This window comes from Amphiprion ocellaris, chromosome 4, assembly GCF_022539595.1.
Source record: "Amphiprion ocellaris isolate individual 3 ecotype Okinawa chromosome 4, ASM2253959v1, whole genome shotgun sequence".
Taxonomy (NCBI): domain Eukaryota; kingdom Metazoa; phylum Chordata; class Actinopteri; family Pomacentridae; genus Amphiprion; species Amphiprion ocellaris.
In genome coordinates, this window is record NC_072769.1 from 13,864,162 (window position 1) to 13,888,853 (window position 24,692).

Consider the following 24,692-nt stretch of genomic DNA (forward strand, 5'->3'; position numbering starts at 1 on the left):
ACACCCCATAGCAGTCGTTGTCCAACCATAGTTAAGCCGCTGTAGAGGCAGACGTGTCACGGTTTGGATTTGTAGCATTGTGCATGGAGCTGTGGTGAAAGTGCTTGTGGGGTAAACAGAAGTACAAGGAATGGATTAGACTATGTATTTCTGTACGCTAGCAGAAGCTGCAAATGTTAGCGTTCCAGGCTAACTACCTTGAGCAGCAACCTAGCATTGTTTCCAAAGGCAAGGCCACTAGCAGCTGCATTATTTAGAGACGTTACAGGTTATGTTGGAACAATATGTGCTCATGGTGAAATTTCAGGATTTATTTGTTTCTGGGATGTGCAGCTTTTGCCTCAGAGTTGCCATTATGTGCATATTGAAGAGCCATTTATAAGGTTTTGCCATTTGTTGGCGCTGATGTCTCAAGCTACAGCTGTTAAATCTGCAGCACTTCAGCCAACAACTGAATTTCAGATGGTAAATCTACCACTGTTGCTGTGTTAAGCTTCTCATGCATCATGGAAGGACAAAGAGCTTCACAGGTGGGACAACAGAAGAAGAAGAAGAATTACTGAACTGTGAATTTTCTTTTCCCACATCAGGGAGGGGTCAGACTGCAGGGACTGCCATGATAAGGCACTCAGGTAACAGGTATTATTAGGGCCTTGCTCAAGGGCTCAGTGGCAGCTTGGTGTTACTGGGTATTTGAACATCCAACATTCTGATCAACCAGTGAGCCCCTCTGACTAGAAAGTGTAATTCTTGGAGAAATTGCAGATTGCAGGTCAGCACACATACAGTAGGAAGCTGGTATTGAACCTGTGACCTTACCCACTCAGTCAACTGAGGCACAGTCACCACACATCGTAAGAATCCAAGGCTTTGGTTAAAGCTGCCAAATGTCCCTCAAGATGAACAGGTTTGCTTTTAAATTGTATTATCTCATCCACAACTTTAAATAAGCAACTGGTACTTTTGATTAAATATTGTTTTGAGTTGGAGCCCAAGTCCAGAAAAAGACCGTCTCCCCGACTGAGAAAATCATAGCAAATGAAAAAACGATGAGTCACGTTCTCCCAGTTTTATAAGCTTTGAAATGTATTTTGTGCAGAAAATGAACAAGGCGTCATGCACAATGCAAGAAAATGGCTTAAAATAAGCAGATAAGATCTTTTTTTAATTCGTATGAATCAGAGCCAGAGGAACCGGCTGGTAACACAAAAAACATGGAAATTTAGATCTTTAGTTGCTGAAGCATGAATTATTCAAACAAATCCAGCAAATATGTGACCACACAGATGCAGCACAATGTGGATGACAAACATGCACGAGCATTTACGCGTTCCCTAAGGAGCCACAGTTTGTTTTACCAGCCAACAGAAAACTTAAAACACCAGATGAACAGAGACGTTGGCTCTCAGACTTATAACAACATCTCCTCTTATCTTTATCTTAACCCACAGCCATCTTTAAAGGAAAACATCCTTCTTTTCCTCTTCCCCTGAACGTCCTTGTTTTTGCTTTTTGGCACATTACCATGCATGAGAGAGCATTGGTATTCAATAATTAATCCCCATTTAACTTCATAGGGCATGCTTTTACTGTTAACATTGATCAGAGATTCCACAGCTAATTGAATGCTCCGGGACAACTGGATTAATGAAAAAGGAGCACAAAAACAACAGCGGGGTTATCACCAGCGCATAGAAACACACATGCAAACAGACGCATACACACGCTTTAGCATAGCATGACATTTAGGTGCTCTTTAGAGCGTAATCTAATAAAACCTCACTACTTTTGATGCCATCCTTTATTATAAATACAGTATTTTAAGCTTTCAAAACTATGCATGTCTGTTTTTCTTAGCCCCTGTTAAACGTTTTCTCTGTTTTTGTTTGTTTTCCCGCTGTCAGTTTGAATTTGAGGAATGTGAAGAAATGTTACGTAACCTCTCCTGCCACTGCTGCATTAATCTCAGGTTGAGGTTGATTTATTACTGCAAAAAACTTCGGTCTCGTCTTTACCCTTGCTTCTGTGTTTAATATCAGGGAGATAACAATAACAGCACAACCATGAAGAACACTCACACACACACTGGGGTTAGCTCTCAATCATCCTTCAGGCACACACCTGGGATGATACTGTGCTGTGTTGAGAGTGCTGTGTCTGAGTGTGTGTTTTCCAACCATTCCATTCCATTTTTCTCCATTCGACAGAGCGAAGGTGGAGAATTTGGATCGGTGGATCTTGATGGCGACTCCGGGGACTATCAAGAGCCAAACAAACACCCAACACACACACATAATATCCCCTATCCCTTCCCTTCACCCCCAGAGACAACAGCAATAATAAGGCCATATGTCTCTGCGTGGCCCTGTATAGCTGCAGGCCACAGTGGGCTGCATGCAAGCTGGATTAGCATGCCATCCTGTCAGCGTTGATGGACGTAGATGGGAGACCCCAGTGAGTCACGCTCTCAAATATGTTCAGGGGCTGCTTGACCTTATGAGGCACATAAAAACACACAAACGTGCATATATAAATACATCCATGCACCACAAACGCTTGCACGTTACAACACAACACAAATAAGGAAACACATCCACAGAGAGCTCTGGAGGCCATCGTTTGTGTCAGGGAGGACAGGAACACTGGGATAATGAGAAAATGTGCTCCAAGTGGTTTTGGATGAGGCGCTAAGGGGCTTGTTTGTGTGTTGCAGGGAAAATGATATCTGTTGTTTTTTTTTTGTGTATGTGTGTAAATATTCATGTGTGCTCACATTTAAATGTCTTCTCAAATCCTTGTGTTGCTATACAAGCAGCGCTCCGGTAAATGTGATGTAAGACATGATTAATATTTTGCAGTGAGCTTACTTTCATGCAATCTGATGAGACATTTGTTTACTGCACACGCTCTTCGACGGAATCCAGCAGAAAACCTTCTCTGCAGGCCATCTGACACTCGCTGCCTCTCGTGCATGTGAGAAAAGCATGTTCCTCTCGTCTTATTTCACCTTTAAAGTAGTTTTTGCCTGCAGCGGGAGAGCACTATTATTGCATTTCTTAATGGGCACAATAAAAGCGTCTGTCCAGTAAATCCTGTGTTTATTGGAAGGCGAGTGCTACTGGGCTTTTAGAGCACAAATGAGTGAATCTTTTCGTCAAACCTGCACTGACATTGAAATGATTCAGAGTATCAGTTGACACAGTTCTGTCGCCTGCACATTGTGTCACTCGCTTCCTATTTGTTTCCTCTTTTCATGTTTCTTTGCTTACGTTCACCCCACCAGTCCTCTTTCTTTTCCGTGTCTCGCTCTGTGAAGCTCAGTCCATTCTCCCTGAAAAGCTGTTTCAATTACATGAAGCTGAATCATTGAGTCAGAGAGTAATGGTGGCTCTTTTCCACACACCACCCCCTTCCTCCCTCTTTTTTTCTTCCTCCCACAAAAATGGTTGATCCTAATTTTCTATTTATAAATACACCAAAGGAGGGAGGATTAGTGTGTTTCGGAGCAGAATTCAACCTAAATTCAATCCCGCTGTTTATGACTAATTGCTGTAAGGGACTTTAAAAGGCCAGAGAAAATAACCAATCGATATTTCATGAGGAATCATTGAAATGTTCATTTATTGGATCAGTGAACACTAGCGCACATGTATAAACCTATATGTGCTTTTCAATACCATATGTGAAGAATGTCTGTTTGACTGATTATCAATATGTTTTGTAGATGTATAAAATCACTTTTTGATGATAACCTCAGTTTGTTTTCTATACTAAAAGAAGACATGAGGGACTTTCATACTGATATTAGCATTTAAGACTTAAAAGTACCGTAGTATGATAAGGAAATATGGAAAAGATTATTTTTGTTCTTGATTGTTTTCTTAGTTTATTGTTTTGACTTTAAAATGACAAAAACTGCAAAAAAATGCAATTTTGCATCTACAAAATAATTTTTTATTATGTGATGATCGGCGTATGTTTGTCTGTTCGCACCGCTACTCAAAAACAGATTAACGGATTTGAATGAAGTTTTCAGGGAAATGACACAAGGACCAAGTGATTAGATTTTGGCAGTGATGCAGCTTGTAGTCTGGATCTATGGATTTTTAAAAGATTTCCGTATCATTGCCAGATAGCGGAACGTCACTGTTCCCATGACAACAAGTGAACACTACATTAGCTGCCTGCTGACGATCACATGACTGTGATCCGACTATAAATCGACCACTGTGGACTTATCAGGACTTATCTGTCGGAAATGATTCAAGAAACAATTGATTAAATTGTAGGGATGTTTCCGAGTCCCATTAATTTCCGCTGCCCGCTACATATTTAGGTCATGCAATTCAGTATCTGTACGTATTCATAACACATGCCTGTGCTCAGCGCCATGTCATTTTGTTCATGGGTACATCTATATTAAATGGCCACATCCTATATTGCCGTGATTTCTGATCATCAATAACTAATAAACAAATTCTGCATTTCTACAAAAATATGCTGCATTTCTGACAATGCCATATGGTGGGAATGAACAGCCTTGATGGAGTACTGCGCTCTCTGGGTGCTTTTCTTGTTCAGTTTGCTTCCATGTAAGACAAAGAGAAGCAGTGAATTCTCACATTCAGTACAATGCACACACACATTTTTGATGTTACTTGCATACTAGCACTGTTTTGGAAATAGTGATTTCCATTTTCAATTTAATTTTTGTATTTGTCTATTATCTTGCCACATGAACTTTGCTTTATTTGGTTTAAGGCCTTATTTAAGGCGTCTCTATATATTCACGTATGGATTCATTGTGGTTTAACACATTGACAATTACAAAATATTGATAGAATGAGCTTTTCCTGTCAGACAATACTGAGAGCTTTGTTGTTGGCAGAGTATGTTGACATGTGGGAGTCCCAAAGGCAAATACAAGTTTGTGGCTGCATTGCACTCTGGTGTGTTGAGGCTTCTGTTAAGGAAGACTTCTTTCTATATTTTACATGCATACATATATTTAACATCATGATATTTGTGCATGGTTTTTAAATCTCTTTGTAAATTCATGAGCTCAGAAAGAAGTTTTTAATTCAGGAAGACAGACGTCAAACGAAATGATATCACATTTTCGAAATTCGACAAATTAAGCAACAAAAGCGCATCATTCATTTAAATGCAATGTATATGGTGAATAGCTATGTTTTAATATTAAATTAAGTGTTTTTGAGATTCTCTTTAATGTAGCCTCCACAGTATAAGATGTCTCCTGGAGCTAAAATGTTCACTTAAATGGGAAAGTGGTGCATTTACATTTTTTTTCTCGCTTTAAGCTGCCTTTAGTCAACATCTTGCCCAAATTAACATATTTTTGCTTTAAGTGCATCCGTTCACTGTAATATAAATCATCATTATTAGACAAACAAATGTGAATCGAGCCTTTATGAGAAGCAGTGTCAACTAATATGTTTCTAAGATGAACAGCTTTATAAGGTTAAAATCAGCAAAGAATCAGCTTATTACAGGTAAAAGACACAAAATGTGAAAAACATGCCTCAAAAAAGTGTCAGTCTCAGCAGCATCATCAACACAATTCACTGACTGTGTAATTCTACAGACTTAAATTGGCTGTGAAACAACCAGAAATCAGGACAAACGCAGTTGTTGGACTGTGCCTGTTGTACTCAGGTGCTTTGGCTCGTTGCCACCAGTAAAACGAGATCAGCAGCAGCGTATGGATGCCTTATTAAGAAGTTTTACAAAGCTTTTCCATCTCAGCAAGTGCCAAATTGACTATTTTTCCTCTATAAATATACTGTTTTTGCAAGGACTGCTAAGTGTGTAGAGGAGGTATGCATACCTGTTCCTTTATTTGAAAACAAATGTCTGATTGAAAAACCTTTTCTGACTTTACAAGCAGCCAGTGGAAAGAAAAGGATAAACATCGGTATTGGAGGTTTTCAGACTGTGGAAGGTCATTGTCCTTGGCTGTTGTGCCCTTGTTCACATTTTAAATGAGAGAGCGCTCTCTTTGATACATGCTCGCTCTCTCCAGACTCCACAGGTAGCTGTCTGATGTCTCCTGCTCAACAGGGGTCTTCATGGGCCCAGATCACATGGAGCTCCTGTGGACTCGCTTATTAAAGGCTGCAGCTCAAAGAGACACACGGCCTCACATCTCTTCAGTGCGTAGTCCACATCACTTGTGTGTGTTTATGCCGTCAGAGCTGCGCCACCAGCAATATATGACTCAATAAATAAGCAATGAAACTATTTTTGGGGTCTTTTAGAATCTGTATGCACAAATTGTATGTGGTTTTCAATATTTTGTTCCAATCTGGGGGGTAAAATGTTCAAAGTTGCTGTTATATTTGAGTGAAGATTCAAGTCAAAGCCCCAAATTTAAATTAAACAAGGCAGAAAGAATACTGTTCGAATGCAGAGTTTATAAAAATGGCAGCATCAGACACTTTATGTTCAAGGAACTTAAAGTATTTAATTATGACGCATGCTGAAGAAAGCAGCAATCATGCTGAACAGTTGCTATAAGAAAATACATTATTTACAACCAGGCTTCAAATGGAAATTTTATTTCTCTCTTTTAAAAAAAAAAAAAAAAAACAGGCTCAATTGCAGTTTGATTGCATCTGCAGTCTCTCATTATTCCGTTACTTTGATGCAAGTTCAGATATTCAGGTTTAAAACACAACTGAATTCAGTCAGCCCCTCTAAAGATTGTAGAAGACGTGTATATATCATATTTTAATATAATGAAATAAAACAAAGCTCAGGAGATTTTACTGAGTCTTATTGAAATCTGGTTTGATTTTTCTGAACTCTTACACAGTAAACATGATATATTTTGGTTTATAAAGTCTGTTTTGCATTTTTATATTGTGTCAGCTGAAGCTCTGTTTGTTCCTGTCTTTTGTGCAAAGCAGCTGTCTCCTAAAAGCTCTTATCCAGCCGTAACCTGAAAATATTTCCACTGTGTTGTAATCACATATATCCCCAGTTGCGCTGCTGTCCTTGACTGACACAGCTCTTCCACCACATTTACTCTGCGTTACCTTACTTTGCCTGAGCTGACCAGCCTCCTCACACAGTCCCTGCTTCCATCCTCCAGAACCTGTAATGTGCAGCACACGTTTTATCAGCAACTGGTAACTCTTCAGAGGAAGGTTTGCTGCAAATTATGAGTCACCCACCCAAATCCAATACAGCATGTCCGTGTGTGTGTGTGTGTAGTATATGTGCACACATTTCCTTACACAGAGGAGATACGTATTTTTACATCCCTGCATTGCAGTGACAGAGAATTTGCGACCGTGATTACTTGAGAAGAAGAATTACAGATATGAAATGGCTCTGAAATGCATTTGAAGAGATTTGAGAAAGAATGGAAAAAAAAAACACAGAAAAAGAGGGATTGTGTTCATTGTGCCATTGATGATTCATTGTCTCTGTAACTAAAAAATAAATTCCCCTCAGAGCGAGTGATTAGTTGGGGAACAGTTGGTGCATATGGCTGTGATGAATCCGCATGTGATTCTGTTAGCGGCTCATCCCAGTAGTTTTAATGGGTTTTTTTCTTTGCTCTCCTTCCACCAAAGTCAGAGGGTAGATGCTGACACAAGGAGGGATCAAACAGCACATAAAAGCTACATCAATAGTACAGGGCTACAAAATGATAAACAGAGCAGCCTCCTCTGCTGCAAATTCACAGCGTGCGTCAGTCTTTATAAAGGCGCAGGTTAATGTACGGGCAGATGAATCCTATTGATGTGCAACTCGACGAGCTACTCAGAGGTTAGATGGAGAGATTGATCTGAAAGAGAACGACAGCGTGAGGGAAAGTGGGTAAACACTCAGATTTAGACTGAAAAAAAATGCTCCTCTCCCTTTCTTTCTCTCGCTCTCTCTTTTAACCAGCCTCTCCTGGGCGAGATTACTGTTCCCATGGCAACGCAGCTGATTGCGTGAAAATTGCTGTGGTTGTGGGCGCCATGGCAACACATTACATTACATTACCCTGTGTTCAGAGCCTTTCCCGTGTCCCCATGTCGCATAGGCTCACACATGTGGCTGTCATGACGATACATGCGCTCGCATGCAGGGCGACTACCGATCACAGGGGTTGCCATGGCGTCAGGGATGGCAACAAGTCGGACCTCCACCCACACTGCCTTGATCTCTTTTTTTTTTTTTTTTTCCTATACAAACTGAGATTATTCTTAGGAGGCTAATCCCATGTTACATGCGCATTACAGCACTTATAGTGTCCTAGTCAGCCTGTGTGCAGCAGTAGGCATTTCATGGAGGCTTGAGTCATATTATTGACTTACTTAAAGTATGTAGCCTATTTAGATCTTTGTGTGTGTGTGTGAGATATAAATATAGGTGAAGACACTACAGATAGAGGTACTGAATGTTCTAGTGGGAGGTACTTGCGATCAAATCTTGGGTAAGTTTCAGGCCCGTTGCTCATCTGTTGTCTGCATTTTTTTTGTTCACTCGTGAATAGATTTATTGTCCTTTTTTCACACTGTTCTCTTGCTTGGACATAATGGTGGGTAAAATGCACTCCTTTGAAAGTCTGCATGCACGCACACACACATGCACACACAAACACACACAGCTCCTTACTCCTTGCATTCAGACAAGATATTTATTTCTCCGGTGGATTGTTTCAGAGGCAGAGCGTCTCCATGGTGATGGCAGCCCACAGATCAGGACGAGGAAGAGTGAGGGAAGAAGGCGGCGGGGAAAGAAAGAGAGATGATTCCAGCTTATCTGTCACTGTTGTACACTTGTTGACACACATTTATGCTATGTGCTCTCCCAGGTGGTTAATACACTCTCTTTCCAGTTCTTCCACCTTTCACTCCTGGTTTTTCTTGTTGCTCCCTTCCTTCACCACCACCCCCTCTTCTCCTTCTGTAGGCTTCCTCGTCTATCAGGTGCCATATGTTTCAAACTGGGTCTGCTTGGTTGTAGTCCTACAGCATAAAATATCAGGTCTACTACCATTACAAATAGTAGTAATATTAGGAAGAAAGATAAAGTGTACTGTGAAGAGGTTTAATCAAATAGCAAGAGCAATATACTAGTATTTACACTTCCATACACAAATCCAACCTTTACATGTATTAAATACATAAAAAATGAAATGCAAACCTAATAATCAAAAATGAATCAAAACAGGTGTTTTCAAAAGATTAATGTAAAGCCAGTGGGTGTCAGATATTACACATAGCCCTCTCCAGATATTATTTTGTGAACTATGTACCAACACATTTCTCAAAAGGACATTTCTACTATTACACTGCCAAGTATTTGGGCTGAATATCTGAAAGCACTGAGTCATTACCCATATTAGCAGTGTACTCTTTGTGACTGAAATGTTTTGGCAAATGTTTCAGTGTTTGAGACATTTGAGAATATTTATATAAAGGGGTCCTTGATTTTGTGTGCCCCTCCGACTATTTTAAACTGGGAGTGCAGCAGTTCGCCTTTTGACACCTGTACAAAGTTACCAGCAGCTTCCACGGTGATAATAGTGCTGCATGAAAACTCCCCTCATGTTGTGTCATTGCCTTTGAAGCTGCACTAATCAATATTCTTATATTAACAAAGTGAAAAAACTAAGAGCAATACTAAATTTCTAAGGAAATGTTTTAGCATTGTTCAGCCCATTAAGGTTGTGAGTTCCACTGCTTTAACAACAAGAGAGTCTGATATTTCACTCAGGATTGAAAAAAGAGCTGAAAAGATAGTGAATATAGCATTAAAATTCACCAGGTGGCCACAAGTTGACTATAGATAAATAAATGCTAATGCATGTCTAGTGGAACACATAACCACACAACAGCTTGAGTGATAATATATCAGTGTTGTGAGTACAATTTGTTGTGCTGCTCAACTAGACATAAAAAGCAAGTAAGTAGACAGAAATCTCCATAACTGCACTGTTTATTAGAGCCTGATTTTGAACTTCCCAGTAATTCTTGAGCTAAATGTATGTGACAAAGAGTTTTGTTGGAAAATTTGTTATATTCCATCAAAGTGTATGTATTATATGCTTGCAATAACCAGATTCTGAAATAAAACTACAAAATCTGAGCTCATTGTTTCAACTGAGAAGCCAGGATGCAATCATGCTTCAAAATTCTGGGACTATTCGGCTGAACTGCAGGCTGTGTTTATATGAAGCAGATGGGTGTGGAAGCAACCTAAAATATTGAGCAGTAAAATATCTATGGTATGTAGTGGTGTCATTTTTTCAGTGTCAGTAACATTTATGGGCACTTGGCTTTGCATGTTGACTTTTTTCCCCATTTTTGACAAATAGATTTTCTTTTTTGTGTTGATTTATGGTATTATAAATGTGTCATACTGCACAGAAGACAGTTTTGAGTTCACTCTGCTTCCAGCCATGATTGTGCTGTTTCCACAGAGGTGCAGGACTTTATATTGCAGTGAAAAATGATCCCACGCTGAATAATGTTGTGACAGGAGCAAAAAATGCCCAGAAACTGCCTGTGTGTTCCAGGGGTGTATCTAAAATCTGCAGTATGTTCTCGTTATCTTGATGTCAGTAGCTGAAAAGTGTATCAGTTTAACAACAATGTTGAATTTGGTGGTTGTGGTTTAAAAAGGGTCACAAATGAGTGACATGAATTCGTGCACATTTTGCTTCCAGACCTACTGACAGATTTTGATATGTGTAACTCAAAGTTGAATTCTCATTTTCAGGTACCTCATGAATGTGACATTTGAAGGTCGAAACCTGTCATTTAGTGATGAAGGCCACCAGATGTTCCCTAAGCTGGTCATCATTCTGCTGGACAAAGACAGACAATGGGACAGGGTAAATATCATCACCATCACCTTCTTCTTCCTTATCCTCCTCATCCTCCTCTTTTTTTATCTTCTCTTTGTCCTTCTTCTCCTCCTTCCTCCTCATTATGTTCATTTGCACATTTCTGTATCACTCTTGTATATTCTGTTGATTTCTTTTGCTATAATATATTTTTATCTGATTTTATTTTATCTTCACTTTATAGCCTCATATTCTGTTCTTTTATTGTTTACCCCTTTATTGAATATACATGCTGCAGTAACAACGTAATTTCCCTCCACGAATTAATAAAATCATCTAAGTCTAAATTCTTCTTCTCCTCATCGTCTTCTTGCTCTTCTTCTTCTTCTAATCCAACCCCTTCCTTCTTCCCCAGGTTGTATTTTTTGCCCTCTGTGGTGCGTCTGTCCCTGTTTTTTCAAGTTCAGAGTGTCTCCGTGACACTTAAAGTACCTGTTACAGTAGCCTGTACATCACAGCACTCCTCCCACTCGCTCATGCAGGTTGGCAAGTGGGAGAGAGGCTCTTTGACGATGAGGTACCACGTGTGGCCTCGATTCGAGCTGTATTCGGCGGCGGAGGAGCGGGAAGACCATCTGTCCATCGTGACTCTGGAGGAGGCGCCATTTGTCATTGTGGAGGACGTGGACCCGCTCAGTGGTACCTGCATGAGGAACACCGTGCCGTGCCGCAAACAGCTCAAACTCACGTAAGAATTTACATTGAAACATAGCCTGCAAAATGGATTATTTTAGACTCCACTGTTCTGTGAATCCTTCATTTGTCAAACCTAAAACCAACAGTGGCATCTGTATTTAACAGAATATATGATTGTAAATGAAGGGAAAAAAGCTGAATCCCTGCTATAATGCAACACCCACGTCAAATACTGCTTACAGCCTTGAATTATATTACATTTTCCTTGATTTTTTTCTTTTTTTATGTGTGTCTCTGTGTTCATTAGTATTTTCTGTCGCTGCAGCATGCTGTTAAGTTTTTTTCACTGTGTCTCTCAGTGTCCTGTGATTACCTTGTTTCATTCTGCTAACGAGACCATTGTCTTGGTTTCTGTCCCTGTTTTTCCTCCCTCCTCTGTCTCTTCACCCTGACCCTCTTGCCATCCAGCTCTCCTTGGAGTGCGATAATGAATTTTCTTCATTGGCCTCCTTTTCTATCTCTGCCCTACCTGAAATCTCCCGAGGCTGTCCTACATCTTCCAGCTTCAGTGCTTTTATTGACAGATCTTTCACCCTGTTCTTTCTCCTACCCCCTCCCTCTGCTCGCTCGTTCCCTCGCAGCCTCACGTACAAGATTTCAGGGCTAGGCGACAATATGCCACACACAATATGCAGAATTTTCTTTTCAGCCAAAAATACTCCAAGAAAACAGATGCACAAAGCTGTGTCGAGTCGTCGTCGTTTGCACAAAAGCAGAAATATGTGGGCCCGGCCTTAGTGCCACATGAATAAACAGCTGTGTTCACTTTATTCCATGTTACGCGGCACATTTTATGTCAGTAATCATGAAGGCTGTTCACTTGCAGGAACTGAATTCATAAGCCCGCAGTTGGGATAAATAGAGGATGACATACCCTTGTGTGAATCCAAATCACTCAAACAAACACATTCGTCCTTGGTCTGGCACTGGCAACATCCGCTCGCTCTGCCAAAGCTGTCATTGTGTTGTTACGCACAGCTGTTACGCACCTGTATCTGCTGCGAGCCAAAACAACCCATTGACTGATGACGCACGGTTTTGTTAAATGTTTGTTTTGGGTGTGTGTTATTCTTAGTTCCCACATTACTGTATAATTTGGATGACAATATATAGACCTGTTTACTTGCACCTGAATAAAACCAAGCTCTGAGAGATGTGAATGTTAATGAGCACTCTGCAGCACCATTGTTAATGTTTAGAGACCCTGCGTGAAACATAATGATGGGCGGAAGAAAAGTAAGACTAACAAAAGTCATCTAAACTACAGCATTATTTTTATGCTACATATGTCATTTTTTATGTGAAAAGTGGGGCATGTGTTCTGTGTGTGTAATGGCTGCACGTTATCTTCACTATTGATTTGGCTCCTGATTTATCGCTCGGTCTAACAAAAGCTCGTCAAGTGGTGAAATTGTAATTTCTCAGAGCACAAGCTGAGGCTTCTGTCAGACAGCAGCACATTCAGGCATTTGTTAAAACTTGACTGAAAGTTGCCCATTAAATGGCATTTATGCATACAACCTGAAATAATTTAACTGAGTATTACCTGGTGTCTCTTTTCTAAATGTGTGCTGATTAGAACCTGCTGATGCTCTGTCTTTTATGAAACTGATAGTTTTATGTATTAAATGTTGATCTCAGACTACTAAAAATTCTTCTCCTGTTCTCTCATCTTTACTTTTTCTTCCACCTCCTTCCACCTACCAGCAACCAAACAGGTGATTCAGGGATTTACATCAAGCGCTGCTGCAAAGGTTTCTGTATCGACATCTTGAAGAAGATCGCCAAGACAGTCAAATTCACATACGACCTGTACCTGGTCACCAACGGTAAACATGGCAAAAAAGTTAACGGGACGTGGAATGGTATGGTCGGAGAGGTGAGGGCATTTCTCCTTTTCTGTATGTTTGATAAATGACTGGTGCTAATGCTGCTGCACTAATCTGCAGTGGTCAGATGGTTCTTTTCTTGTGTACAGTACAATGTTCAGAGTTGAGGATGTTGCTCATCCCAGCGTCAGGAAGAAGCATCAGCTTTGCATCGTCTGTAAAGCAGCTTGAAAACACCCACAATGACAGTTTGGTTGATTTCATACAGACCTGCTGGCACATCAGCTAAGTGTGGATTTCACAGCTGGCAGAATGCTGGAGACTTCGCTACACACATCGGAGAGGCACAATAAGGCAGTGTGCTCTAAATAAAATGGTATTTTTTGCATTTTTCTGACTTCCATTAGGGCCTCAGTGGATTCACTGTAACTGCAGGTTCTGTTTGTTCATGTAGCTCATCATTGCGGGCGATGCGTTGCTCGTGGCATGCAGCTCTCCTATCATCTATCATTAGTATTCATTCAGCATTCCTCCCTTAAGACACGCCACACTATTACAAATGATATAGCGAAAACAAAAGGTCCGCACTTGTATATTCATTATTCATTTAACCTTAAATTTACAGCGTATATCTCATTCACACATACAGCAGAATTTCTCGCCTGCCTTCGGGAGCGACTGAGGTTTCAGTGTTTTGCCTCCCACATGAGTCACCGCCGCCTCCTGATCAAAAAACATAAAAAGCTCCTTCAAATCGCAGGGATCAAATTTAACATCTGCTAATTTGCAGCATGAGATGAGCTGTGATTCCAGGTAAATATTTTGAATGTCATCTGATGGGAGTCAGAAAATTTGCAACACTCAAATTTGTCGGTTTTCTGGAAGAAACTGATTTGAAAATTCTCCCTCTGGGACAATGCTAGCATATGTACTGTATCTACATGGTTATGAATGCACCGGATAAGGGTTTGTATGTTTTCTATTTTGTCAGTTTAATGTTTATTTATTCAACATATGCATACTTGTTGTTTTTTTCACTTTCTTTTACTTTGCTCATCACTTTTGCGTCTCTTGTGTGCCCCAGAGTTTTACGGAAAAGAAGTTAGAAAATCACTTTACGTTATGAATACAGATATAAAACAGCCAGCAAATGTTGCAGTGTTCCTAGGAATTTATTTTTACGATAGTGCAAATTATACTGTCTGAAAATCTCTCTTTCTGTTAGTTTGTCACCGTCTCTGCCATTGAGCACTTGCTCCCCACAACCTGGCCTGAGGGCAAGCTGTGATCAGCTCCACAAAACCTCAGGAGGCCACAATGAGGCTCCTAATCAGAGACGGAGAAAAGAAAACAACAGAGAGAAAGAAAGAGCGATTGGAATAGAGAAGGAAAGAAGGAGAAATCAGCCTCGGGGAAAGACCCACTTCTCTCCTGCATACAGTACACATAAGAAAATCAGCACAATGCAGCCTTCATAAATCAATGTGATGTCCAACTTAAGTGATTATGAGACAGAACAAGTGGTTTTAGTATGTTGACAACATAGATTGGTGAATATGTGCAGCGTTATCTAAAATTAAGTCCACTTACTATAGATTGTGGGGTAAAACTCTTAATGTGTACATTGGCATGAAGCAATACTATGCAAATGTGCAGCTCAGGCATGCGTGAGTCATTAGTCCACATCCTTAAATACCTAAGCAAGCAGCTAATGACTTAATTTGAATGGGGGAAAACAGGATAACGGTGCAGAAAACAGAATGAGAGAGTAAGCCTCCACGAAGAAGTGTGACAAACAGAAAAAATAACCACAATGCTTGAGATTCCTGCTCACTCTGGCATACATATTGTTATTAACTTAGTCCTTTGTGCTCCTTTTTATTCCTGGCCCAAGGCTCCAGAAACTAAATATACCTGAACACACTTCCAGTCAAGCACTGACACAGTGTAGAAATGGTTGCCTTTTTCTCCTCTCTGTAGGACGGTGGATGGTTTAAAACCCTGCAGCACTGGATTACTTTTGCCAACACGTCTCATTCACCAAACTGTTTTTCGCCACAGACCTGGTCGGATTCAGCACTGAGCCTCCACGTTTCCACCCTGTCTCTGTCTGCTCGACCCTCAGGTGGTGTTGAAGAATGCCCACATGGCAGTGGGTTCGCTCACCATCAACGAGGAGAGGTCGGAGGTCATCGACTTCTCCGTGCCGTTCATCGAGACGGGCATCAGTGTCATGGTCTCCCGTAGCAACGGAACCGTCTCCCCCTCCGCCTTTCTAGGTGAGAAAAAAAAGCACCTGGTGTTTTTGGCAGATGCACAACACAATCGAGGGCACTTGGATGCAGAAATATCACATAAATAATACACAGTAGCAGACAGAGACACAGTGGGTTTTCCACAAACCCAGTTCAGAGTTTTTTTGTAGTGAACAATGTGTTCTGGCAGCCCCCAAAAAATGACAAGTTTAGTTGAAAAATAATTTCAATTCACTTTTGAAAATCACCAAAAACAATAATAAAAGGACCACACAATGAAATGCAGCTGTTGCTTTACTGTGCAAACAGCATCTGACAAACAAATTCAAGGTCCCTTTATCGCTTATTCTGGACCTTTTAATGTGTTTTAAAATGTTTGAGTTTTTTTTTTTTTGTTGTTGTTGTTGTTCCATGAGTCACCAGCCACCTGATTCAGTGTTGAACGTGGAGGCAGCAGTTTGCATCACATCATCAGGATGCAGTAAAGTTTTTTTAATGAGAAGTTGTTGTTCTGTGGTCCCTGTAATATTCAACATCCTTAAACATTCCAAAAAATGACTGAAACTACCATTGTTTGCTTTTTGTGTATGTACTTGATAACTGATTGCACTGAGCATTAAATGCTTTCCAATATTTCAGCAGTCACACTTTTAATGTGAAGCTGTGGCATTTTAATAGTTGGATTTGCATTAGCAGTAACTTAATGCAGCTCTGGTATACAATTGCAGAGAGGCTGGTATAAATTAAAAAAAAAAAAAAAACAGCAACAGATTACATGCAGCCTTGCTTCCTGTGAATCCTGTGCTCATGGCAATTTTAAAACAACTTTAATAAGGCAGTCTCGGGCTCAAGTAGTCAAAACTTGTATATTGAGAGACAGTTACAGAAATGAAAGATACTGAATGGCTCTTGATTAAAGTTGCACAGAAAATGACAATTTGAACACATACAGGTGGCAAGTGCAAGAAACAAATTTACCGATGAAATTTCAGTGAGATGCTCCAGAAAAGCTGACAGGTCGACCTCGTGGGGAGACAGTTGTGTCAGCTACATCGCTTTAGTGTTTGCTAGACTATGCTGTGGGTGAAAACTGCAAAACAAAGTACAAAGCGACTAGAAAGTCCTCATTTAAATGAGTTCATCAGTCCATTCAAACCTGCCCACCTTCCTCTCGGTTATTCTCCTGAGAAGAGCTTGTCCAGCATCTAGAGTCTGAATACAAATAATCATGTTGATACCAAGGGATGATCTTACAATTTTGTGTCATTTGGATGGTTGGCCTTCCTCACTCTGCCTCCCACCACCTACCTCCCCCTTTTTTCTTCTGTACCCCAATGCACGCTCTCCCCCCACGTCCTCTCTGTTTTAGAGCCCTTCAGTGCTGACGTCTGGGTGATGATGTTTGTGATGCTGCTGATCGTGTCCGCTGTGGCTGTGTTTGTGTTTGAGTACTTCAGCCCGGTGGGTTACAATCGCTGTCTGGCAGATGGAAGAGGTGAGTGGACGCACACACACATACACACACACACACACACACACACACACACACATGCACGCTCTTGCTGCAAAAAAAGGTGACAATAATGTGCATTTTCAGTCACTGTGTTTTGCTACCTTGAGTGCACCATTCAGACGGAGCCTCCAAGGTGCTAAATTACATTGACAATCCCCTCTGAACGAGTGCAGACGGAGCGCTGGGACTTTCTGCTTGATGTCTTTGAGTGCATCTACAGTCACCTGAGCTCTTTTTCTAATAAAAAGGATCAATTACAGGAACCATATAGGTGATCTTAAGTATTCTCAGCATCACTGTGTGAACAAAGACCCCTCTGTTCTGTTTTTTATTGTGCCATTCTCAAATATTACACCAACATTACACCACCACATCTGGGGTTGTAAAACTAATGATTACACTTAAGCAGATCTGTTGCCATCCATTGAAAAAGATGTCATGTTTAACAGCGTCTGACAGTATGGAACAACACTATCCTGCTGCATCAAGTGCAGTTCCAGCAGGCTGTTCAAATCAATTTGCCCATCAAAATCAATGGTTCAGATTCAATCTATTTTTTTCTCTGTAGCTTTTATACACTCAGCTCGGTTTGGCTCAGAGTACTGCATTAGGCAGCCACTCAAGATAAAATCAGAGAATCTCATATTGCTTCGCGCAGCCTTTTTATCAAGGACCAGAGGGGATGAAACGGTCTGGACTCATGTTTCCTACAGTACAGTTTTCTGCGTGCCTTATAGTGCAGCAACAGTTTATGGGTTGTATGGTTTAATCGCTTGGTTATGTAAGGCTGTTGTCTTATAGTGCTGCTCCAGCTGTAGCATAATTGTAGCCTGCTGTGTGCCCATCTCCCACTCTCCCCCTTTTTTCTCTTACTCGTCAGCTGTGATGCCATTGAACTGCAGTAGGCAGTGTTTTCATCGTGATACCTTGTCATACTGCCAAAGAGGCATGTTAGGCAGAGTTAGTCAGTTGTGGATAGAGGAGTGGATGTGAACTACACGGCACATCCTGAGACCAAACTAAAGGATGGAAATACATATATTTTCATATGCAGATAAAATCAGAGTCTGAATCAGAAATACTTTATTGATCCCTGAGGAGAAATTGCTTATATTACAGTTGCTCCCATTCAAAGCTAGTAATGTAAACAGTTCAAAATGATAAACATAAGTAGGAAATATGAACTAAAAATTTTAACATAAATAAAATATGTCCTAATAATTTTATTTATATATATATATATATATATATATATATATATATATATATATATATATATATATATATATATATATATATATAGTATACACATAGTATTTCTATTTTATATTTAGCCTCCTGTCCCCCCGAACCGGACCAGATATTGGACTTGGATATTGGAGATGCCGCTCTCTCCCTCGCCACCCCCAACATCTGGAACTTGCTTCCCAGAAACATCAGAGAATCCTCCTATCTCTCCATATTCAAGAAAACAATAAATACACATGTTTTCAGCACTGCCTACAACTCACAATCCCCTTTTCTAGTTGCTCCTTTCTCCATTTATTTATTTTTTGCATTCTTTACTTTGTAAAGCTTGTTTGAATTGTCTTGAAAAGCATAAAGGAAAAGTAGTAATTATCATGTATGAAACTGATGGCTTTTCCTTCCTTCCATTACATCCTACCCGACTCCCATCCTCTCCTGTCCCTCCCAGAGCCCGGCGGTCCCTCCTTCACCATCGGTAAGGCCGTCTGGCTGCTTTGGGGTCTGGTTTTCAACAACTCCGTCCCTGTGCAGAATCCCAAAGGTACCACCAGTAAGATCATGGTGTCAGTGTGGGCCTTCTTTGCTGTCATCTTCCTGGCCTCCTACACTGCCAACCTGGCTGCCTTCATGATCCAGGAGGAGTATGTCGACCAGGTGTCGGGGCTGTCAGACAAAAAGGTGTGAACTCGAGGCAGTGTGATGGTTTGTGGGGTGGAGGAGCAGGTGTGTGAAAGTACGTGCGAGCAAGTCTATAAGACAGTTTGTGATTTAGGGCTGCGTCTTGCATCTGTTATTTTAGTTTTAGTATTTTTTTCATTTTTTCATTATTTATTCCTCATAAGATAGGTTAGTTCAGCAAAGTTTTGATGGGTTGCACCTATAAAACATTTAGAACTTTGAGCTATTTTGAACTCTCTGCTCATTTTCTGACTAGTTTTCATGCACTCTGACACACACCTTGATTTTCATGGCAGCGATGGTTTTCTTTGCACTCACCTTCGTTTAGCTGATAGTAATGTACTAAAATCTGCTTCATGTCAATTTGTAACACTAATGGTGTGTTTATTTTTTATCATAAATTAAAGTATTTGACTATATTTTCAATCAGATCTTCAATCAAATGGCCATCACAAGTTCTTAGGTGATGCTTTTTAAATTGCTTGTCTTGTCTTCCCAATCCATCCAACATCCATTGTTTCCTTACTGGCAAAACTGTATCTTAAAAAAAGCAGCAAATCCTTACATTTGAGAAACTGCAGCACTGAACAGTTATTTTTTGACTTGCATGTGTTTTTGAGATCAAGACCTATTAATAAACTCAATCAATCAGCTGGTTTAGAACTGAAGCAATAAGTCGACTATTCATTTAGCTGAAAAACAAAGAATTAATCAGTTACCGTTTTGATGCGGAACTGATTTAAAGTAATGCAGCTGGTTCTAGCTGCTTCTTTTTTTGTATGTTTCCATTTTTCTTATCTGGAAAACCAACAACTTGGACTTGGACCGTAACTGGTCAAATGTCATGTGTGATTTTCAGACATTTCATGGACCAGCCCACAGTAAATGTTTGTCTAAATGTGTCCTGAGATCCTCCCACGTCTCTTGAGCACAATTCTGAGCAGTGTGTCAATGCAGAGTTTCTTCTTAAAGCATAGTCCTGTGCTCCTGCTTAACAGTGCATTAAAGGCTGTTTGGTTTGGCTCAGTACCTTTTCCATGCTAATGAGCACTCCTCTGTCATTTTCTCTGTGTGTTTCCTTTTCCCGGATACCCCCACACAGTTCCAGAAGCCGAACGAATTCTCGCCGCCCTTCCGGTTTGGCACAGTGCCCAATGGGAGTACAGAGCGCAACATCCGCAACAACTACCGGGACATGCATGCCTACATGACCAGCTTCCACCAGAAGAATGTAGATGAGGCCTTGTACAGTCTGAAGACTGGGTGAGGAGGAGGAGAGGAGATAGAGGGGAGGATGGAGAGACAGATGGGGGGATGTGAGGAAAAGGGGGGAGTTGAAAGGGTTTTCAGCAGGGAGAAAAGAGGCAGTGTTTTGGAGCTGTGAGGTCCTGTACTGATGCAACACAGAGAAAAGATGATGAAGGAATAAGAAGAGGGGGCATCCTGGGCGATGTGGGTGGGCAGCCAGCGGAGCTGCATATCTGCCTGCCACTGGCACCCAGAATAGCAGCGTAGCCTGTGGTTGCTCTGAAAGCTAGCTAAAATCTGGCTCTCCTCGTCACACTTTCTCTCTCCCTGTCTTCGAACATTTTCATCAACCACCGCGGAAGAAATAGGAATGCAAAGCAATGATGTACCTCTGGTGCTCGCTGAGAATCGAATGACCGCAGCGGCCTGTAGAGCCCGGAGGCACCTTTGATGGTAGTTTGTCACCAAGCTGGAGACTGTCATATCAATTTATCTATCAACTCACTCAGGGTTAATATGGATAGAAGACAATGCAGGGCTGCCCATGGGGTTGCTCAGTTGTCATGGAGAGGTTCAGGTTTTAACTCCAGGACTTACATCCACACGCTAAACTATCTCCATGACAATTGTGCAACTTAAAATAGAAGCAATTCAGAATAGACTTGGATGGAACTGAGTATTCTTCTCTACCTGGTTTCTTGTGCCTAAACTGAGGTGTCTCTGTGCTATAATGATATCCTTTGCACTTCTTACAATGTAGACAAAAAAATAAAGCATGCATTGTATGCACAGTACCTTTGTTACTGTCACTTTATAGACCCGTTATTTTCGAAGAATTTCCTTGCACGTTTCTTCGAAAGAGCTTTGCAATTTGCCTTTAATTATAGCTAAAATAGAGAGCTTCCAATTAATTAATTCCAATTAAATGCTAAGCTAGCGTATCCTAGAATGTTAAGTCAGCGCACAGCGGGTCAACTTAGCGTGCAAAAATGTGCAGAGGCAAGCACATAATTCAGCACAACTGGAGAATACCATTTCCAATAATAAATGGGTAATGACTTAATATTTAATTTGGTTTAAATGAAGTGGTTCTAACAGAACACTGAATGAATTTAAAAGTGATTGCAACTGTCTCAACTAACTAACAAAAATTATCTTTGTCTGAATTTTCCCTGTAATTAGCACCAAATTGCACTATTTCTTATTCCTGGAAAGCTTCCAAGGAATTACAAAGAAATCCAGAGTTGTCTTTCACGTCTTTGTAAAATCTGTCAGTGATGACACTAATTACAGCGATTCATTGTCATAAACTGATTTTGGACAATATGCTGTCACTAAGCAGCATCATGTGTGGTACAAGTGACTCAATAACTTGATTTAAAGATGTTCTTCTCACACCGTTTCCCTCCATCGTGCTCCACAGCAAACTGGATGCCTTCATCTACGACGCTGCTGTGTTGAACTACATGGCCGGCAGAGACGAGGGCTGTAAGCTGGTCACCATCGGGAGCGGCAAAGTGTTCGCCTCCACCGGTTATGGCATTGCCATCCAGAAAGACTCTGGCTGGAAACGAGCTGTGGATCTGGCCATCCTCATGCTGTTTGGAGATGGTGAGGACTGGAGTCCTGTTAATACTTGAACAAAAAAGCATTATGAATGTGCTAGTGCCTGAACAACAAAGCATTTTAAATCAGTAATGATGGCATTTCCATTCTGATATAGTAATTATATAACTCATTACAGTCTTAATGAGTTAGATAAGTGTGGTTTAAATTGAGTATCATATTACTTTTAGAGATGATAATATGTTACATTTGTATTTTTATAACCTTACAGGGCTTAAACATTATACAGGCATAACAAGACGCACTATTTCTAAGAACCTGTTGCTCCAGCCTTAATTTGTACAATAATTATTCAACCGTCTTTCAAAAATGAAGCCACACTCTCATCAGAGTAGTGAAATTGGAGTGGCTGCGAAGTAGCTGCGACTCAGAATGTGTCTGGTGCTTGTTATGGTGACAGCCCAAGAACCTGCTGGTGGAAACCGGAAGTCGACGAGGCTGTCGAGCTGCAGGACGAGGCCTCCTGAGCCAGGTTGGCACAGTGCAGTCAGTAATCAACAGTGAGCTAGCAGCAGGCCTGAAAGGCTGCAGCTGCTGTAGTTGTGGAAGTGAAAACCTGAATGTAGGAAGAGTTTGTTTATTTGGTAGCTCAGGAGGTTCTGGCTGCAGTGTGTGAAGCAAAAGACAGGAAATATTGACCTTAACTGAAAATAGGTAGAAGGAACACTGTGGACGAAATGAGACCTGAAATACTGAGACCTCTAGATATTGTTGGACTGGTTTGATTGACATATTTCTCCAGTGTTGCAGAGATTTCAGGAAAAGGGTCTATGGACTGGTAGACTAGTGAGGTGGAGAAAGAAATTCAGCAGGAAAACCTTCAATGTATTTTCACTTGTTTAGACTAGTCCAGCCTATGCTGCAGCATCTCAACAGGGGAAGTCATTTGCATTCATCAATTACACGATTAGAGAGTGTTGCACATGTTTGCAATCTCTGTCACTTTTTTAATCATTGGTCCCCACTTTACTGCACCAGGTTGGTAGAAAAAAAACCCCGTTTAGACCAACGTTCAAGATGTTCTTTCAGGTAGCTACAGATCCATCTCAGAAGAAACAGACATAAAAGCTCTGTCTATAGTTTTGAAAAGTGCATACATTTTTTTGTTTACATTTATTATTCACATTTACCTCCTCCACTGGCTGCTCAGTGATGTGGAGGGAGAGTTACTGTGAGTGCTCATATTTAGTACATTTGTCTCTAAATGATTGCTTCAGCATCAGGTTATACGGTGTGTTGACACTATAACTCCAGACCATACCGAGTGAATATTTCTATAAGGAGGGGCTTGAACCCTGTGTCCTTTTAGTGCACAACAGCTAGAAAACAACAGAGATGAGATTGAAATACTGTTTGCATCACAGTATTATGCTCTAAGTTTACAGGTCGGGTTTTGTTGAGCCCCAGCTGCTGTTGTGTGTTTAGGGGAATGACCTAAAAAAAAGAAGCCAGCAGGGTGTCTGGTGTCACTTAAAGGGAGTGACGAGTGTAGTGATCCATGTTGGCCTTTGCATCGAGCTGCTGCCTCTTCATGATGAGAGGATTGAGTCTGTTGATTTGGATCAAGCACATGCTGAGGATGCAAACTTTGCACCTCTTTTGGAATAAGGTCTAAAAACATGTCTATTATAACAGATTACTTCAATATTGTTTTATTTATTTTATATGCTGTGAACTGACACATGCTGTCTCCCTGTTTTATTGATCAGCTGCATATTACCGGGTTCGTTCTTGCTGCCTGCCCCAGTCAGGACGCTCTCGTAAAAGAGTTCCTTAATGGCAATGAAACTTTTCTTAGTTAAATAAAGCGTTAATAATTATTCAAACATCATTTATTCCTCTAAACTCTAAGCAGCTTCGGGTGTTATTTATACTCACTGTGAACTCATATTTCACTGCAATGTAAAGCCCTGCATCTCTATAGAAACAGCACAAATATGGTTACAAGTAGAGAGGACTCAGATATTTCTTTTGTTAATCAGCTTCAGCGCTGAGAAGTGCAGAATTTTAATTAGTGTATTTATTTGTTTTAGAGAACCCAGTTACTGCACTTTACTTTTGGCAAATTTTCAAATCACACGTAGAATAAAGTGTTTGTGATAAAGTGTCACAACTCTAAGCTTACATTTAGTAAAGTTTATCAATGGAACGGCATGTTATAGATAATTAGTACAAAGACTGTAAAAAACTTAAAAATCTGACAATTCCTTCTGTTTCTTTCTGCCTGTTTCTGTTAAGATGGTTAATTTCTCCCACGCAATTAAACAGATCTGTGTGTTTAGACACACCACAGCCACATACAGATTAAGTAATAAAGTGGGTTTTTTTATGACCTGAGCTGAATCTGCACACTTCACTAAAGGCATATGTAAGAAGGTGAAACAATTTACATATATTTATTGCTGGTTAATGAACTGTGGAATGATGTTAGCTTTTACTGAAAAAGATAACATGCCTTTGAAAACCCCGCTGATTGGTTTTGGAGTTCAGAGGGTAAATATCAAAGGTTTCCTGAATGTTACACAGAGAAGCTTTAATTACAAGAGTCAAACTTTCTCTATAATCATTCTTTGAGCGAGCAGTGAAAACGTCTCATCAACTGACGTCTTTCTTCCATGCATGAATGCTATAATTATATGTTTTCTTTATATCAATGATCTCAGTTAGATTGTAAAGTTAGCAAGGAAAAAGATGTTCGAAAATAACCAATTACAGTCTAATGAAACAGC

The 24,692-nt window shown here is 40.5% G+C and overlaps 1 protein-coding gene across 8 annotated transcripts in view; it reads left to right on the forward strand.

Moving 5' to 3' along the window:
- grin2bb (glutamate receptor, ionotropic, N-methyl D-aspartate 2B, genome duplicate b) overlaps positions 1 to 24,692 on the forward strand; it is a 111,873-nt gene that overhangs the window by 72,621 nt on the left and 14,560 nt on the right. For 7 of the 8 annotated variants that reach the window (XM_055009865.1, XM_035957206.2, XM_023290143.3 and 4 more), the window contains 8 exons: positions 10,744 to 10,858; positions 11,353 to 11,558; positions 13,274 to 13,445; positions 15,521 to 15,674; positions 17,020 to 17,145; positions 18,860 to 19,089; positions 20,192 to 20,352; positions 21,761 to 21,948. In XM_055009865.1, the coding sequence (XP_054865840.1) occupies positions 10,744 to 10,858; positions 11,353 to 11,558; positions 13,274 to 13,445; positions 15,521 to 15,674; positions 17,020 to 17,145; positions 18,860 to 19,089; positions 20,192 to 20,352; positions 21,761 to 21,948 (1,352 nt within the window). Of the gene's footprint in view, positions 1 to 10,743; positions 10,859 to 11,352; positions 11,559 to 13,273; positions 13,446 to 15,520; positions 15,675 to 17,019; positions 17,146 to 18,497; positions 19,090 to 20,191; positions 20,353 to 21,760; positions 21,949 to 24,692 lie in introns of those variants that run through there. The other variant, XM_055009867.1, reaches the window with a different exon arrangement.